This window comes from Atractosteus spatula, chromosome 1 (assembly GCF_055471065.1).
Source record: "Atractosteus spatula isolate fAtrSpa1 chromosome 1, fAtrSpa1.hap1, whole genome shotgun sequence".
Classification (NCBI taxonomy): Eukaryota; Metazoa; Chordata; class Actinopteri; order Semionotiformes; family Lepisosteidae; genus Atractosteus; species Atractosteus spatula.
The window spans coordinates 15235012-15252624 of NC_142706.1; the positions used below are offsets into that span (position 1 = coordinate 15235012).

At 35.9% G+C, this 17613-nt stretch overlaps 1 protein-coding gene across 1 annotated transcript in view; it reads right to left on the bottom strand.

Annotated features, from left to right (window-relative positions):
• usp53a (ubiquitin specific peptidase 53a) overlaps window positions 1-17613 on the bottom strand; it is a 57139-nt gene that overhangs the window by 7220 nt on the left and 32306 nt on the right. The window contains exons 11-14 of the mRNA XM_088914702.1: window positions 15606-15767; window positions 14459-14602; window positions 11006-11720; window positions 7279-7346 (exon numbers count right to left, since the gene is read on the bottom strand). Coding sequence (XP_088770828.1) covers window positions 7279-7346; window positions 11006-11720; window positions 14459-14602; window positions 15606-15767 — 1089 coding nt within the window. The remainder of the gene's footprint in view (window positions 1-7278; window positions 7347-11005; window positions 11721-14458; window positions 14603-15605; window positions 15768-17613) is intronic.

The window sequence follows — 17613 nt, forward strand, 5'->3', positions numbered from 1 at the left end:
CTCTTTGTGTTATACACTAAGGAAATTATTCATGTTTATTTGTTTTTCTTAATTGTAATTACAACATGGAACAGCAAGCTCTCATAATATTAAGCAGCTAGTAAATGCAGCATTAACACATTTTGTTACCAGTTTTTAATTTAATACTAATACATATTTTGGTGACACGTTAGCATAGCCTCACAGCACTCAGGGTTCAGTTCAAATCCTGAGGTGCTATCTGTATGGAGTTTGTATGTTCTTTCTGAGCTCACACGGGTTTCCTCTGGGTGCTCCACTTTCCTTCCACAGTCCAAAAACACACTGGCAGGTTAATTGGCTACCGGGGAAACTGGCCTTAGGATTTGTTAAACAAAAATGTATACCACAACTTAAAATCTACACAGGTATCATCTTAAAATCTCTTCAAAGTTTAAATCCAGTTCTTTGCTGTCAGCCAGGGCTTCATGTCTAAGCAATTACAACACTCAGAATGATAATAACATCTTTGTTATTCTTTCATCTTGTTATCCTAATACATCTTGGCAGCTATGCATGTTGCACTAGGAATGAAGTAAATCGGAAAACAGCATCAAAATGACTTGTTTTGCCTTAAAGGCATCTTGTGAAATGTTACAAGAACAGAACTGCTGTTACAGGGCAGCTGCATGCTGAACTATTTGTTTCTTTCAGTTTGTTACAAAGAATGAGTGAACATTTGTGACAGCAAGCTGCTATATCATTTGTCACAATGTAGGAATATTGTCAAAAAAACTAAGCTGGAAACAGGCATGACTAGGATTGGAAACTAATATTTTTAGTTACAAATACTTTAGGTTGCCAATGGATAAGAACCTTGTTTCATAAAATGTAGATCCATTTCAGGGTTTCTAAAATTCAGGCTCTAAACTGCTTGTAACCAGTCTACTGACCATACCGGTTTTCCAAGAACTGTGTTCTGCATTGTACCTGATATTTCTGGTTTTGACAGTGAACAGACTTTCTAGGGATATAAAAGCTGTTTGGAAATACTTGCATGGACAGATGAATTGAGCAAATGAACGGACTAGAAATGAAATTGTTCACTTAAACAAAGGTCCTTGCTTTTAATTTCAACTGTAACTCTTTAATCCTTCTCTATTGCTAATGGCATCCCCCACCCTTATCTGTTTATCCTTACTTCATTCTTTCAAAAATGCCTGTCTTTCTGTTTATAAACAGAGGTCTTCTGTGTTATTTTTTCTTAGATAATCATCAAGTGATGTTCTCAAAAAGTTACAAAAGCTAAAACAAATGCTCTGGATTTTGCTTGTGAAAATAATTTTTTTTTTTAAGAATTAAGTTATCTTTTTTGCAATTGAATTACTGAAGGATATCCGAATTTGAGCCAACGCAGAAAGTCAGAATGAGTCAGCAAGTTATGTCTGATCAGCCCAAATGTACAGCAGCAATTTTGTTTGAGAATCAATGGTGTCAAAGAGCAAAATAAAATCCTTAAAATAAAAATAGAAACAGCTGGTATAGTCCATTACAGCCCAAAGAGTATCTTTATCATTCAGTCAAACTGACAAGGCAGGTACTAGATGGTATGTTTTCACTGGGAAGCAGAAAAACACCTCACGAAAGGTTGCAATCATATACTGGCTTAATCTTAATCTTAATCAGGACCATAATATTGTGTTTGTAAATGGGTTTATTGTTAAAGGGAACATTTCTAAGACAAACTAGTACTTTTCATGGATTTTGTCTTTATACATTTCTGTATGGAGGACATAATAGTAAAGAATGTGTTAAAAGATCAACTTCTTACATGAAGAAATCCTGCATGTGATAGACCAAGGGAATGCATCTGGTACATGATCTCAGAAAGCAACATGTATTAGATCACTTGACCTAAAGAGACCCATTTAATAGCTATTAACTTACAGAGCAGCAGCATTACCACCTTGTAACTGGATCTCAGACATTAGGGAAGGAGATTGCTGTACACTATTGGAAAGTGTAGTGAAGACTTTCAAGGAAATCAGTTTTGCTGCTGTAAATGGTGTTGTTGGACCAACAAGTAGTACTCTTCTCCCTGAACCAGAATATCCAAACCAGTGCCGCAGTATGGGATACTACTGAAGAAGATGGTATCCTTTGGCTAAGATGTTAAACTTAGGTCCTGCACACATGGCCACTGCTAAGCCTAGTCCTGGTCTTAAACAACAGGGCCTTTCTAAAGTTTCCTCTGAATTCAAATTTTAATGCAATTTCTTACTTCACTTGTTTTGTGGCACGGCTGCTGGTGCAAAATGGCAGCCATGCATTACCTAGGTTGGGGCTGCACTGTAGTGGATGATGAAGTTTGTCCTGTGTAGTATTTAATCTGCATACATTGCACTGGGATTAAAAGTACAATACAAATGCAAAGAGTTATAATTATTCAATTATACGATTTTAAATAAAAATGAAAGAAACGGTCTTACATTAAAACCAGCTTAATTTTTTCACAGGTTTATATATAAAGATGTATAAAAAAAGAAATTAACTACACCGTTTCCCTGGTGTAGAAAAAGAACCTCAACTCCCATTGTAATGGCCTTCAAATTAAAACTCTAAAATGACAAAGAGTCCACTTTCTGTAGAGAAACCGTGAACAAACTGTCTATTAATGTTACTTATTGTGTTTTTAGGAAATTTGGCAAAGAGAATAACTTGTTAAAACAGTACAGCTTTCTACATATGAATAATAAAATAACTGGCCTTTCTTCACTGAGTATGTGAAAGAAATTTGAGTAACTTAAAAGTGTGGATGAATCCTTCACATGTTTTTTTGTATTTTCATGTTATAAAACAGTTTCTGATTGGTGCCAAAACTTACTGACGTCTAATAATACCTGAAAAAACTGGTGACAAATTTAATTAAATCTTGGTTGGGTATAGACAGTTTATTTCCAGTTGTCAAAGCACATACATCTGAAAATGAAAGGCCTAAGTTGGAACTTGTGTAATTAGGAATATAAACTCCTAAGCATTATTTTCATTACACAAGTATATAATTTTTAAGTCTTTTTAAAGCACATACGTTAGGTAGAAACATGCCACTGCCCCTAATTTCCTTAGAAATATGTGTAAAGTTTCTTCATTCAATTTAAACTTTCTCTGTGTTTTTGTATATTAACAAATAGCAATAAGACTACACTATAGATAAGAAGAGCTCTTTTAAACTCAAGTATTCACACAGCAGTTTAAATCTGTGATCATACAGTATATATGATCCTCCACCACAGTTTAAATCTGTGTTCATATGTCTGATCCTCCAATTGTTCAAAGAATATTTTTTCAAATGTAATAAATTTGCTCTCTCAAATGACCTTGAGGAAAGAAACGCATTAATTCTCAAGGCAGAATAGCGCAAATCATGGCTTATTTTTGTCCATTTAAAATATTTAAATTTAATTTTTTTTTTAATTGATGTCTATCAAAACTACACCTACAGTTTTAGTATCTAGAGTTCTGCATTTCAGAGAATACCAGACTCTTTACATATCCATGCTTACCGGAGACAGATAAATCTACAATTTGCAAAGGAACTAATGGATATTTTTGAAAGAGTTCAATCCCCTGCTCATTTATTCAAATTAATTGTGTAAGCTTAGAGACAGAACTCTAGCAAAGGTTAGTGTATTTTTCTCTGTTGTATGTATGTAAAATGCAAATAAAATCATCTTGAATAACTTTCTTCCTCTTGAACAAATCATTATAAATTGATCTGGATTAATTTTGAGGGTGTTGTTGCAAAGGGGTAAAAAGCTTTCACACCCATTCTGCAAGATGATATGTAGGGGCTTTCTGTTAATAAGGAGCACAGAAAATGGGCTGCTCAGTTGTAATTTCAACATAGTGCACAGTTCGTAGTTTCTCTATTTAGACATACGGAGGCAGCAGAGGTTTGAATAAACGGAGGCATGGCCTGCTGTCAAGAGCTACAGGCACACACGCTACAACACCAGGAGGCCTGCACACAGTGAATTCCAGGACTTTATAAATAGACACGTTATTTTTTCTTTTCTGCTGACCCACAGATCCATGCATGGCTAAAAGCTCAAGAGAGCCAATTGGGAATTTTGGCTCAAGGTTCATATGCACCTAAATATGGTTGAGGCAGGAATGCCTTTTTGCATGAAACACGAAGACCCTGTGTAAACTTAGTGTTAGGAAACGGGTGCGAACATTTTCCAAACAAATGAAACACTCATCTCCTATGAATTTTGCAGGGAGGGACCAGGAGGCCAATCACAGCCAATTGAGTGAAAATGATTTATAGTAGAATACCATGGCTTTTTTTCAACAGAGCAATCTTTGTAAACTGTGACCTTTAAAGCTGTCTTTCTGGACATTGCCTTGCATGCAACAATTTAAGCAGAGAGGGATCAAAGATTTTTCCAGAAACATATCCCAAAAAGGTCAAGGAACAAAATAAAACTCCACCTCATTCCTAGCAAACAAGAGCTTCCCTTTAAGTTAAACAGCTGTTTTGGAATTAAAACATTCTAGGACAAGGCTGTCTGTGTTCTGGTGACAGAAAAGCATACCCAATAAAACAGTATCCACAGACAATTTTATTATTTTATTAACACAGACAAGCTCCCTTGCAATACATAAAATTAATAGCCTGATAGATTTATATTTTTGACATTAAACCTACGTATGTAAGACGTTCAGAACAGAATGACACTGTGCTTTTGTTTCACTGTGTTTAAAACAGTTTCAAGGTCTTTAATGGATACTGGGATCAACACAGCCCCCTACATAGACAGCTCTGCCAGAATACCTAGTGTGAACCCTCGCCAGATTGACTTAAAACACATTTGCTACAGCTCATCAATATGGGATGCAAGGGAAAGTCAACATGTACTAGAGAACTCAAAGCAAAAAACAACAGCTCTCATACTAAAGGAAAACAACTTCATAATAAATAAAGGCTCCTTTTAAACAAAGTGCTGTCTGAATCAAAGTTTAAGTTCATTACTTAATTACCCCCAAAAAGAAGCACAACTGTGAAGAAGATTAAGAGAAAGAAAACCTTTGGTCACATGCAAAAAGTAATAAAATACAGACCATGACCAGACCAAAACCTTCGTAGTACTGCTATTACCTTAGTTACATCTTCCATTAAAAACACGGCATATTGTGCTGAGATATTCTTTAAACCTACAGTACTTATTTAAAAGCAAGTATGTTATATCCATATGTTAGGGTGAAATAACAAACCAAAAGCCTCCAACAGTTTTCCTTGGAGCCTGAGAGCATTTACAGTATGTCTGCTTTACTACATCTAGCTACACTGCAGATAAAAAAAAAATAAATAAAATATTAAACACCATCCTTTCCACTCCACTACTTCAGCTCACAAGACTTACATAAATCACCTTCAATTATTCTTAGCTTAAATAGATTTCCCAGTGCTGACAAGAGAGAAATTACCCGTACTTAATGTCTGCATTTATCCTTCTCCCCCCCCTCCCAGTTTATTAAAACACTTTTATTGTAAAAAAAGGGGAAAATATACAAACTTTTTTTAGTTTTTTCCTCATCTAAATGCCACCTCCTGACATCTGAGCTATTTCATTTTCCAGCTCAGTGAGCACAGCTGGCCTCCTCAACCAGTTTATCCTTTTCGTAAGGACATGTTACATGGATTTCATTTCTGGGCATTTGCAGTGGTTTTTAAATAGTAAATGCAGATTAGACTGCAGGGGCTGCTGTGCGATATTGTTTTGCAAAGCTGATTAACCAGACAGTACACTCATTTGATAGCGCAGACAGAGCATAAGAAGGGTATACTGTGATATACCCATTTGCTGCTATTTCCTTCACATAATCTATTTCTATCCTGACTGACGTTATAAATAGAATCTGTGGATAGTTTTCTAGTTGGCTAGTAATCTTCTTTTTTATGAATAGAACATTTCTAGTAATCTTCTTTTTAACTAGCAGTACACTGAAGAACAGTTGGTGAGGATTTGATACAGAGAATAACATTGTTCAGAAAAACATACATAAAGCATTAAAATAGTATACAGTTTAATTCTGTATGTATTTTATTTTAAGAAAAAATATTTATTTCTTCATACCACAGCAGTTTCAGAACATTTAAGTAAGGTGGTACATAATGGTATTATGTAGACAGTAATTATTAAAATCTGTATTTCAGTACCACAGTAGATAAGGTATATTTACTGTACTTGAATGTCACTTGTATTTCTTGTGATCTTATTTGCTACACAGACAGGTACATGACCTGTTTGATTCCATACATTTTTCCTGCGAACAACACTTGACATGCTATGAACTTGTTTCAGACAAAATTATAACTTATAAAAACTGACTTCACAAAAGAAATAGCAAATTGTATCACCTACATTGAATATACCAGAATACACTTTTCTTTGCTACTAGTCCTTATGACACTATCAGAATAATATTATTGTTTAGTGTACTACCTAATGATGAAATGTTTCTTTAACATTGTAAGTTTCTATTTTTTAATAACCTAATTAGTAACAGCAAAAGGAATTCATGCACATATACATCGGCACAAGCAAAAAGAATGGACTAACAGAATGAAAGAGCATTGATTAATTGAAAAAAGCCATGTAATCCCACCAAACCCAATGTGTTTTCTAGATTTTTAATATTTCCATGCACAATGTTGTAGAACACACTACATAATATAAGCCTGAAGAAGGAATTACAGTCATTCCCAGTCCATTACAATTTCTGGAAACACCTGTGTAAAACGATCTGCTTAGAAAGATTCCCCATATGTTATTAATATTCCAGGTGAACCTCAGAGAAAGCTAAACAAAGTAAAAAGCTTTATTAAATAACATCTATGCTGTTCAATATATAAAAAAACACCAATTAAACACAAGAAATCAGTGTTTGTTGTTTGGTGGGGAAATTTGTGGGAATAATAAACACTATCATTTCCAGAAGCCATAAGTGATAACCTGTTTAAAGTTGCAAATAACCTAAATTTCCTTTATTCCAGGAATTCATCTTGCAGAAATGTTTTAAAATATTAAACTGTAGCTACGGTTTGGGAGGACCAGTACATATAGCTCAATAACAGTTCCTTTGCTTGGCTACACAGGATAATGTCAAACCCAAGGTCACAGACACAACATTGTTCATTGTTATTACTTCCTTCTCCTACTTCAGTGCAAGCATAGGAGATGATGAAATGTGAAACTGCAGCATTATGCAACAGGATATTTCCAAGCAAGATCACAAAATTATCCCGTCACTTACCATAGGAAAAAGAGGAATGCAAGCTGTCGACCACTGATTCATCACATCTGTTGTGATGGAGCTGATCCCTAAGACAATAAAAATAACTTTCAGTTTACTGAAGTAGGAAATAATGTAAATTAGCTTTTGAACGCAACCCTTTGGAAAATATTTTAAGCACTGTTTTAAGCCCATGTTTCTTAAGAGATTATTTTGAACCTAAAACCTCTAATTAATAAACACAAAACAAACAAAAGTTACCGATTCGCATATTGTAATGTGAAACCTTGCCTTGCTGTAACATGATGCTAATCTACAAATCTGTGAATCTACATACTCTTTTCAATCATTATTGTTGCCCAAAATGGTGTATACCAGAGCTGTATAATTAAGGAACAGCATCTGGCAGACAGGAATGGCATCATACTTTATCATCTGTTCTCTGTTGGTAATGAGAAAAACACAGGCAGCTGCATGTCAATTAACAAAGGAAAAGTTTTACAAACTTAGAATTAATTTATTTTTTAATTACTATTGAATGGTCGATTACCTATACAGAGAACCACAGTTTAATTGAACTCAAAGTTTGATTGTTTTTTTTTACATTTTTGGGCTTTGTTTTCCATATGGCCCACGGCTGTTGATGAGGTCCCAGAGAGGTAATTTATTATTTTGTGGCCAATTTGCAGTTTTCATTCCCATTGAGATGAAAGCAGTTTTGGTTACTTTGTTTGCTTTCATATTTTACAGAATACATGAAAAAGTGAAGAGTGAAGCATTTATGCAGTTCCTTTGGATCACAGGAATTTTGCTTAAAAACCCAAACATGGCAAACGGCAGAAACCTTTAATTTCCTACCATTATTTGTCCTTGTATGTATATAAATCAGACAAGGTCAATTGCTGCCTTTAACAGTTACACCTTCCCTTATTACTACTGTTTTATTATAGCAGATATTAGTTTATTACTTCAGTATTGCATGATTAAAAATTGCAGAAAATAGGACTTCACTAATTATTGTGGCATAAAAATTCAAGTTAGACCATGTTTAGGACATTTTAGCAGCCCGTACTGGATAACAATCAGCAATAAAGGAAAACAAGAAAAAAAAATATCTATCATATAATTGCAAACTGACCCGACTGTGATAAGCTGGTTTTTCAGGTAATGTATGGTAAATAGGTATTAGATCATACGTTAATATATATGAAATGAGACTTTTTGTTCACAGGTTGTTTTAGAAGAAAAAAACGCCTAAGCAATTGTATGTTACACAACACACTTGGTACAACATATTTCATTTTTTCCATAATACAGAAAATGGAAAAAGCAATACACAAGTACAGATTTCATACCAGAGAAGACAAAAATGGAATTCCTAGGGCCCTACTTAAGCAAGGTAGTACACTGTACAAAATGGCACTACAATTATTTCTATGGATATACTGCCACATTTTATTCAACCAGAAACAAGTTTTCTCTCATACTATTTTCATCCACATTTGTCCCCTTTTGCAAAATATCCTAAAATGTTTAAAACCATTCAAAACCGGTTTTATAGATTTTATATTAATCTCTTTATCTTACATCAAATAGGCAAGAGCATCCTGTTTTGCATCAATTTAAAAAGTGTCTATTTAGGACTTTAAACTGGAAGATGAAATAAATATATATTATTTAGGTTGAAGAAAAACTTCATGATGCCGTTGGCATAACCCAATGCTGAAATACAGTGCCTTGCGAAAGTATTCGGCCCCCTTGAACTTTTCAACCTTTTGCCACATTTCAGGCTTCAAACATAAAGATATAAATTTTTTATTTTATGTGAAGAATCACCAACAAGTGGGACACAATTGTGAAGTGGAACGAAATCTATTGGATTTTTGAAACTTTTTTAACTAATAAAAAAATGAAAAGTGGGGCGTGCAAAATTATTCGGCCCCTTTACTTTCAGTGCAGCAAACTCACTCCAGAAGTTCAGCGAGGATCTCTGAATGATCCAATGTTGTCCTAAATGACTGATGGTGATAAATAGAATCCACCTGTGTGTAATCAAGTCTCTGTATAAATGCACCTGCTCTGTGATAGTCTCAAGGTTCTGTTGAAAGCGCAGAGAGCATCATGAAGACCAAGGAACACACCAGGCAGGTCCGTAATACTGTTGTGGAGAAGTTTAAAGCCGGATTTGGATACAAAAAGATTTCCCAAGCTTCAAACATCCCAAGGAGCACTGTGCAAGCGATCATCTTGAAATGGAAGGAGTATCAGACCACTGCAAATCTACCAAGACCTGGCCGTCCCTCTAAACTTTCAGCTCAGACAAGGAGAAGACTGATCAGAGATGCAGCCAAGAGGCCCATGATCACTCTGGATGAACTGCAGAGAACTACAGCTGAGGTGGGAGAGTCTGTCCATAGGACAACAATCAGTCTTACACTGCACAAATCTGGCCTTTATGGAAGAGTGGCAAGAAGAAAGCCATTTCTCAAAGATATCCATAAAAAGTCTCGTCTAAAGTTTGCCACAAGCCACCTGGGAGACACCCCAAACATGTGGAAGAAGGTGCTCTGGTCAGATGAAACCAAAATCGAACTTTTTGGCCACAATGCAAAACGATATGTTTGGCGTAAAAGCAACACAGCTCATCACCCTCAACACACCATCCCCACTGTCAAACATGGCGGTGGCAGCATCATGGTTTGGGCCTGCTTTTCTTCAGCAGGGACAGGGAAGATGGTTAAAATTGAGGGGAAGATGGATGCAGCCAAATACAGGACCATTCTGGATGAAAACCTGTTGGAGTCTGCAAAAGACCTGAAACTGGGACGGAGATTTATCTTCCAACAAGACAATGATCCCAAACATACAGCAAAATCTACAAAGGAATGGTTCACAAATAAACGTATCCAGGTGTTTGAATGGCCAAGTCAAAGTCCAGACCTGAATCCAATCGAGAATCTGTGGAAAGAGCTGAAAACTGCTGTTCACAAACGCTCTCCATCCAACCTCACTGAGCTCGAGCTGTTTTGCAAGGAAGAATGGGCAAGAATTTCAGTCTCTCGATGTGCAAAACTGATAGAGACATACCCCAAGCGACTTGCAGCTGTAATCGCAGCAAAAGGTGGCTCTACAAAGTATTAACGCAAGGGGGCCGAATAATTTTGCACGCCCCACTTTTCATTTTTTTATTAGTTAAAAAAGTTTCAAAAATCCAATAGATTTCGTTCCACTTCACAATTGTGTCCCACTTGTTGGTGATTCTTCACATAAAATAAAAAATTTATATCTTTATGTTTGAAGCCTGAAATGTGGCAAAAGGTTGAAAAGTTCAAGGGGGCCGAATACTTTCGCAAGGCACTGTATTTTCCCTTACCTTATGGACCGTATTTTCCAAAATGTCTGTCACTATGGGAAATACTGTACACTTCTAGACCTCCTTAATTTATAAGTAGGTAGCTGCGTCGGCATGCGTAGGCTGCAAAGGAACAAGTAAAGGTTTATTCCATGCTAAAAAGAGAAGAAACACAGCTGAAACGTTGTTTCTTTTCTTCTCTTTTCAGCATGGAATAAACCTTTACTTGTTCCTTTGCTCCTTAGGTTATTTCAGTCTCACTATTACACATTCAAATGAAGATAGCATTCAATAGAATTCGGTTCAATTCAAAATTTAAAATTCAATAAAAAGAATACTATACTGCCAATTACTTTCCATCCTTTGAAACCCTTATACAAGGAAATAGTATCTTACCTTGATAACTGCACCTCTGGTATAGGCCTCAAGTCCTTGGAACTAAAGTTTTCCACAACAGGAGAATCAAGATTCGTAGATCCGTTGCTGAGCCTGTCACTGCTTTCGTACCCAGATTCTGTCCTCTGCATTTTCCAGGTGTCATTGCGGATCTTATTGTTTACCCCTCCCTTAGTCCCCTCCTTCTCTGCAGGGACTTTCCCCTCAGACTCCAGAGAACTCTTACTTCCCGTCTCGTGCTTCTGCTCATCCTCGTAGATGGTCATCAGACTCTTCTGCTTGCGGTTCTCCTTGGGCCAGGAGGTGACTTGCTCCTGGTCATAGTGGGTCCTGTCTCCCTGGTTTGGTGGCCTGCGCCTCGGGCTGTGCTGCCGCTTTTCCGGCCCACTAAAGACACTGTCCACGTTGAGCGTTTCCCGCATGGGTCTCCAGGCCTTGGGCTTGCTACGGCCTCCACTGTACTTCTCTTTGAAATCCTGACTGCTGTCAGTGTCGTAGCCATTATAGACGTCTTGCTTCATCTTGCTCTGTCCACTGGGGAGTCCTGGCAGGACTTGTACTCTATTAGCTGGCAGTCTGGGGTCATGAGCCCTACTTGGGGGGGCAATCTTATCGTTTCGTGAAGGACCTTTTCCTTGACTGCTGTACAGCCTTTGGTCTGTATTCTGCCTGAATCCATTTTCTGAAGAGGGGTATGTCTTGTCTGAAGGCATATCTGTAGGAAAAGGGACACCAGCAACAGTTAACACAGAATCCTCTGCCTCTTTATTAAATTGGAAAAGTAATGATACAATAATTGCAAAAAAGGAAGAGTAATAAGAGGACAGACTCCTAAATGCTGACTTTCCTGAGGAGAAAATGAAAAATTGCATTGTGAATTCTTTTTTTGGTGAAAATATTTGCATTACCATTGCTTCAACATACCGTACCACTCAAGATTCAAGGGGCATTCTATTATCTGATCAGTAAAGACACGATAAATCATCATGCACTGAACCGAATCTGACGCTCTGTTGCTTAAATGAAGTCCTCATGCTGCAGTTATGTGCGCAACAGATACAGAAGACCTAGCTGCAGACTTGTACTTGAATATGGTATATTAAGGGTGGGTGGGTGGGTGGTTGGCCTTAATGGTCTTTATAGACTTGCTTGACAATAAACAGGATAATTTTGGAAGCCTCTATGGACGTTTTTTTTAATAAAAGATTCCATGCTTAATCATTATACCATGCTCAGGAGATTTTTTAGATGGTACTGACCACAATATCTACACAAAAACTTAGTAATGAACCATACAATAATTACAAGGGTGTTCTGTGTTGTCACTATACAGTATTTACCTAAAACTAGAAGCATTACCTGTACACCTAGTAGTGAATGAATTATATACCATCAATAAACCACAAATGGGATTTAGGCTCAACTTTGTATTCCACTGAAATACACATAGAGTAGTTAGTGCATGCTACTCTTACCACTTTAAAATTAACTAGTTAAGACTTGCTCAACAAAGCAAATAAACATGAACTGAATCAAATGAACTCACCAGAGAAATTACACATCGGAATTACCATTATGTTACTCGCGTATTTTTATAATCCATTGCTTTCATTTAAAATATTTCACATAAGAGACCATGTCCGTTTTTTGTGAACCACACATTTCAAAAAAGAAAATCTGTGTTAAGAAGCTACAAAGAATGCCACATCTTAGTCTTACCCCCAAAAAATCTAAAATGGAAATACATTAATTTAATTCTATGCAAGAAATATGTAACTTTAAGCTGTTTATTTCCATATTTCAAGATTACATGGGTACATTCTCTTCTTTTCCTTTTCTATTCCTTTTTTTCTAGTGAATGACTTAATGGCCCATGGAGACGTTTCCCCTCAGGTCAGTCATTCTTGCTGTGTGACTGTTGCTGTAAAGAGGTCTTTCAAGGCTACTGACACAACAAATCAGGTCCTAGGAGGTTTTTGGCATAAAAAAAACAAGGTGTTTGACTGTATAGCACACAAGAAATACCTTATAAAAGGCCGACACTGAACATGCCAGAACTATGACGCAATTGTGTTAAAGGGCTATGCTTTTGTGAAAGGAATGAGTACAATGAGAAGTCAGGAATGCAGTCTGACCTGATTTAATTCATTCCACGGTGGAACACTTGGTAACAGGGTTTAAAAGTTAGAAGTGCTTCCCACTTTGTCTTTCTTCTAGTGTTTATGAGTTCAAGAGTAACATGGTCTTGTCCAATATTTACTTAATGTTAATGATGGAAAACGCATGGAATTTGCATCATACTTTTAGATAAAATAAGGATAGATAAAATAAACTGCTGTTCCATTAGAAAACTATTTAAAATAGGTGGTGAGGGCATTTGCTGTAGTCCAAAGCAGAGTTGAGGGCATATTTAATTCTATCGTGTTTAAATTAACTCAATAGAAATAAAAAAACAGTTTTAAAAATCTTCCCTTTATAATAATAGCCAAAACTGGAAATGGCTGGTAGATACTGAAGTAAGTCTGTAAGATGTCCCTTGATCTTTCATACATTATTAACAACATTCATAGAGGTCTGAGGTGACCCTTGAACGTGTCTTTACTTAGTGACCTCAACTAAGACTGATTTTGTCAGAGCTGGACCAGAGGGACACTATGAACCCTAGAGCCAACCTGAACCTAAAACTGAACTACTGAAGCCAATCAGATAAGAAAACCTGGGACACAAACAAGGTCTCTACAGTTTGCCTGCCTCATGTAGTGACAAGGCACTTGTCTAACTTGGATTGGTTTATACAGTATCTGTGGGTTTTGAAAGGTAATTTACTTTTCTTTATGCAATCACTGTTCTGCCACAGGCACTACTGACTGAGCTTGTTGTGCCTTTAGTAGACAGATGATGTTCCCTTCTCTGCCATTCTGCACTAATTAAAATAAAATAACTTACATAATCCATCTAAGATGACACACAATGACCTTCCATAGATCGTTATTTGAATTCGTCACACCTTTGAATTTTCCCCGATTTGAAAGAAGCCTACACAAACGTCTGAAAACCTGATAAAGTTGTTGACAGCTTTTGCTCATTAAACCAAAACCTGCGGTGCGATGTTTTAACTTTGGCAAAGCAAACAATATGTAGATATTTCATATGATTAACATGTCCCTGGTCTACTACGTGTCATGTGTGTTTGCAATAAAAATGTTGAAATGTCATTAATATACAACAATAATTCTTACAGTTTTCACAAACATTTCCTATTTTCACAACTGTTCTGTGCTAAACATTATTTATTTGCAAACTGTCAGCTTACCGTGGCAGATCCACAAGGCTCAAACATCAGTCCACTTAATGGGCAAGTAAGGCTTTGATGTACAATAACATGATAACATGACTTCATACAAACAAGAAACTGAACTGCAGGTCTTATTTCTTTCCAGGAACAACAAATACCTCTGTGTCTCCCAGACTCTTGCCTTCTTTGTCCCCTTTCAATCTCTTTCTTCTGCAAGTGAGTTCGGACCTCTCCTGCCTTCTGCGCCACCTCTCGGGAAATTTCTCTTAACTTGCTTTTTGGATCACCAGGCATGATTTTTACTGCAAATGCAAATGTAACCATTCGATTACACTTTTAAAGCTTGACAGCTTTAAAGACCCCTCTCAACGCTTTCAACCAAGTGTTATGCATTGTTATTTAAATGAGACAGAAGCACAGGAAAGAAAGAAACAGTTACATAATTACAGTTACATTGGGTTTTTTTTTCCCCTGCAGTTTCATAAAGGTAGAAAGTTGTATCTGTGGCAGAGAATCAAATTCGTGCTGTGAAACATACTGTACCACAATACCTGAAATAGGCAATGTGAAAAATAAATTATCAAGCCAATGAGGAATTAACATTAAATATAAAGTTACAAGATGACTTCTTTTTTTTCTGGGATTTATTTTTCCTGTGTAAAGTGTGGAAAGGCACACTTGATTTTATTTTTGTTTAGCAGCAAAATCATTGTTCATGGTATGTAAACTTGAGCAAGTACTGTGCTTAAAAATGGTTGAAAAGTCAGTATTTTCCCAGAACCCTGAATGTGAAGTACTATGCAGAGCAAAAAATAATACATTTCCTGTTTAACTCCTTTCCCTAAAAAAGAGGACAGAAGCTACTATCAAAGAAAAAATAGCTTGTAATCTTAAGTAACTTTCTTTGCATCTCACTGATGAAAGTACCAGCTCAAAAAAGGTATGCATACGGATGTCGAGGAACAAAAATAAAAAAATGAATTATTATGTGAAGGAAAACAATAAGAAAGTGATGTAAAATAGTCTATTTTCATGCAATAAGAAATTACACAAATAAGAGACAAAATAAACCTACTATACAACCAGATACCCTGTAAGAAAGCATGCCAGTAACAAATCTTTCCTTTTTTAACATCAGCCCTAAACCTACAGTACTTATAATATTTCTCAAGCAGACTGGGAGAACATTATATAAGATAGTAAAGCTATAGGCTTTCATGAGAATAGGAATGGATTACAATTCATAAAAAATATTCCTGTGAACCAGCAAGACTTCATTCCACTATAGCCTGCGGCTTGCCTCACCTGGTCCTCGTCTACCACTTGTCTGGCCAGAACCTCTGATAAATCCTGAATCGGAAGACGGCTGCAGTTTCTGCTTGAAGCTGCTTTGGTTTGACAGTAGGGCACCGACATTCTCTTTTGTAAGCTCTGATTTCTTCGCTGTGGAAACTGGTACATCATGTACTGTAAAGCAAAAATAACATTTTTCATTAACGGCAGTACAGCGAGTTGCACGTCAGTAAAGCCATTACTATTCTACAAAACTGTTGTTGTTGCTGTTTTTTTTCTGGAAAAAAGGTGCAGAGTATTCACATACAGAGAAAAAAATATAATTAAAAAAATCTTTACCTTAGAAACACTTGAAATGTAATTAAGGGTTTTAACTATTTATTACAAAGGTGGACTAACATCATATAATCAGTATTAATCCTCTGTTCTTTGTGGCAGTATACAGTATTACACTTCATCATCTTAAAAGCACCTCACTGCTGATGCTTAAGAAAGTACTCAGGAGCTAGATTCTGAAATATACCAGTATGCTCCTTTAACTACTTATATAAATCTGTATTATGTTAACTTAAATTTAAGAAAGTGAATTGATGAAGGAGGTAAATAACAAGAGACCACTGTTGCCTTGGTAACTTGGAGACATTCCAAGCAGTGGAGTTAAGAGAAGATCATTAGAAAAGATAAAAGCTGAAATAAATCCCGCATTTTAATCCGAGACAGAAATGTTTATCTGTTGTCGTCAACAACTCTTTATATTGTCACTTGGCAAACAGTGAAGAGTTTTGATCAGAGCTCTGTATGTAGGGGGGTTGAGTTAATAAAACAGACCCCTAGAGTGGCAAAATATCTATGTTCCAAATATTCCATAAAGAGAAACTTTCTGTTACAGTAGAAATGCAAAAATGTAACTAATAATTGCAAGACAGTTCACTGTAATTCAATATGAATTCATAAAAATTGAGAGGATTATAAAAAATACCATGCACAAATATGATTAGCTTAAAAATAGCAAAAACAGAACAAACAGTGCCCATGTTATAACCAAATTAAACATTTGTTTTCTATTCTCTCCCTCAATCCAACAGAAGCAAATAAAAACTTCAGAAAAGCCAGACCTCACAGTAACCACAGCAATCTGGGGCAGAACAGTTCCTGAAAGGTGCATTTGAGGACAAGAGAGAGCGAGTTTAAACTTCAATGAAACACTTGTACACTGAACAGACACTACGTCTGAAGCAGTGATACAGTTCTTCTTAGCAGCCAGAATGTCCTCAAAACCACAAGTAAATCATAAATCAGAACTATAGCTGTTGTGAATTCTGCAGATCTTCCTAAGAAACTTTCCAACAGTTACACTTTGCTAATTAAAGCAAAACTTAACTTTTATATTCTAAACCATATATCTAATTTATACCAAATGTATTAATTGCCAATATACTATTTTATTTTAATTAAAATTAAATTCTTCTCCATCTTAATATACACCAAGTTAACTTACAAAAAATGGCTGAAAATAAAAGATCTCTTAAGAATTGGATTTTGGCTTAATGAAGGAAAACTGAGTGAAACATAACTCAATTTTCAAAATGTGTTATCCAAAGCATACTCAACAAGCACGGATAAGCCTCATCTGTAACTGACAAAACCAGAACAGAGAAATTGACAACAGAGCTGGTAAAATGTTGGTACAGTATCTATCCATTAATTACTGTATATGAAGGTCGCTTTTGAAATCAGGATTTAAAGGAAGCTACATGTGACTGGACAAAAACTAAAATGATCCAATTTAGATTAGAAGTGTGAAAAAAAATTTGATCAATTGATTTGAAGAAAGTTAATGGTTTTAATGGCTATGTCTGAATTATGGAAAAATATGTAGATTTTACTGATGTATATTTCATGAAAAATGATACTGATATATATTTCATAATATTATCAGATTGTCTAAAACATCTTTTATTACAACACGTGAGTGGGGTTTAGCTCTGCTTTAACTGGTAAAATTGACTTTCTTGCTGTG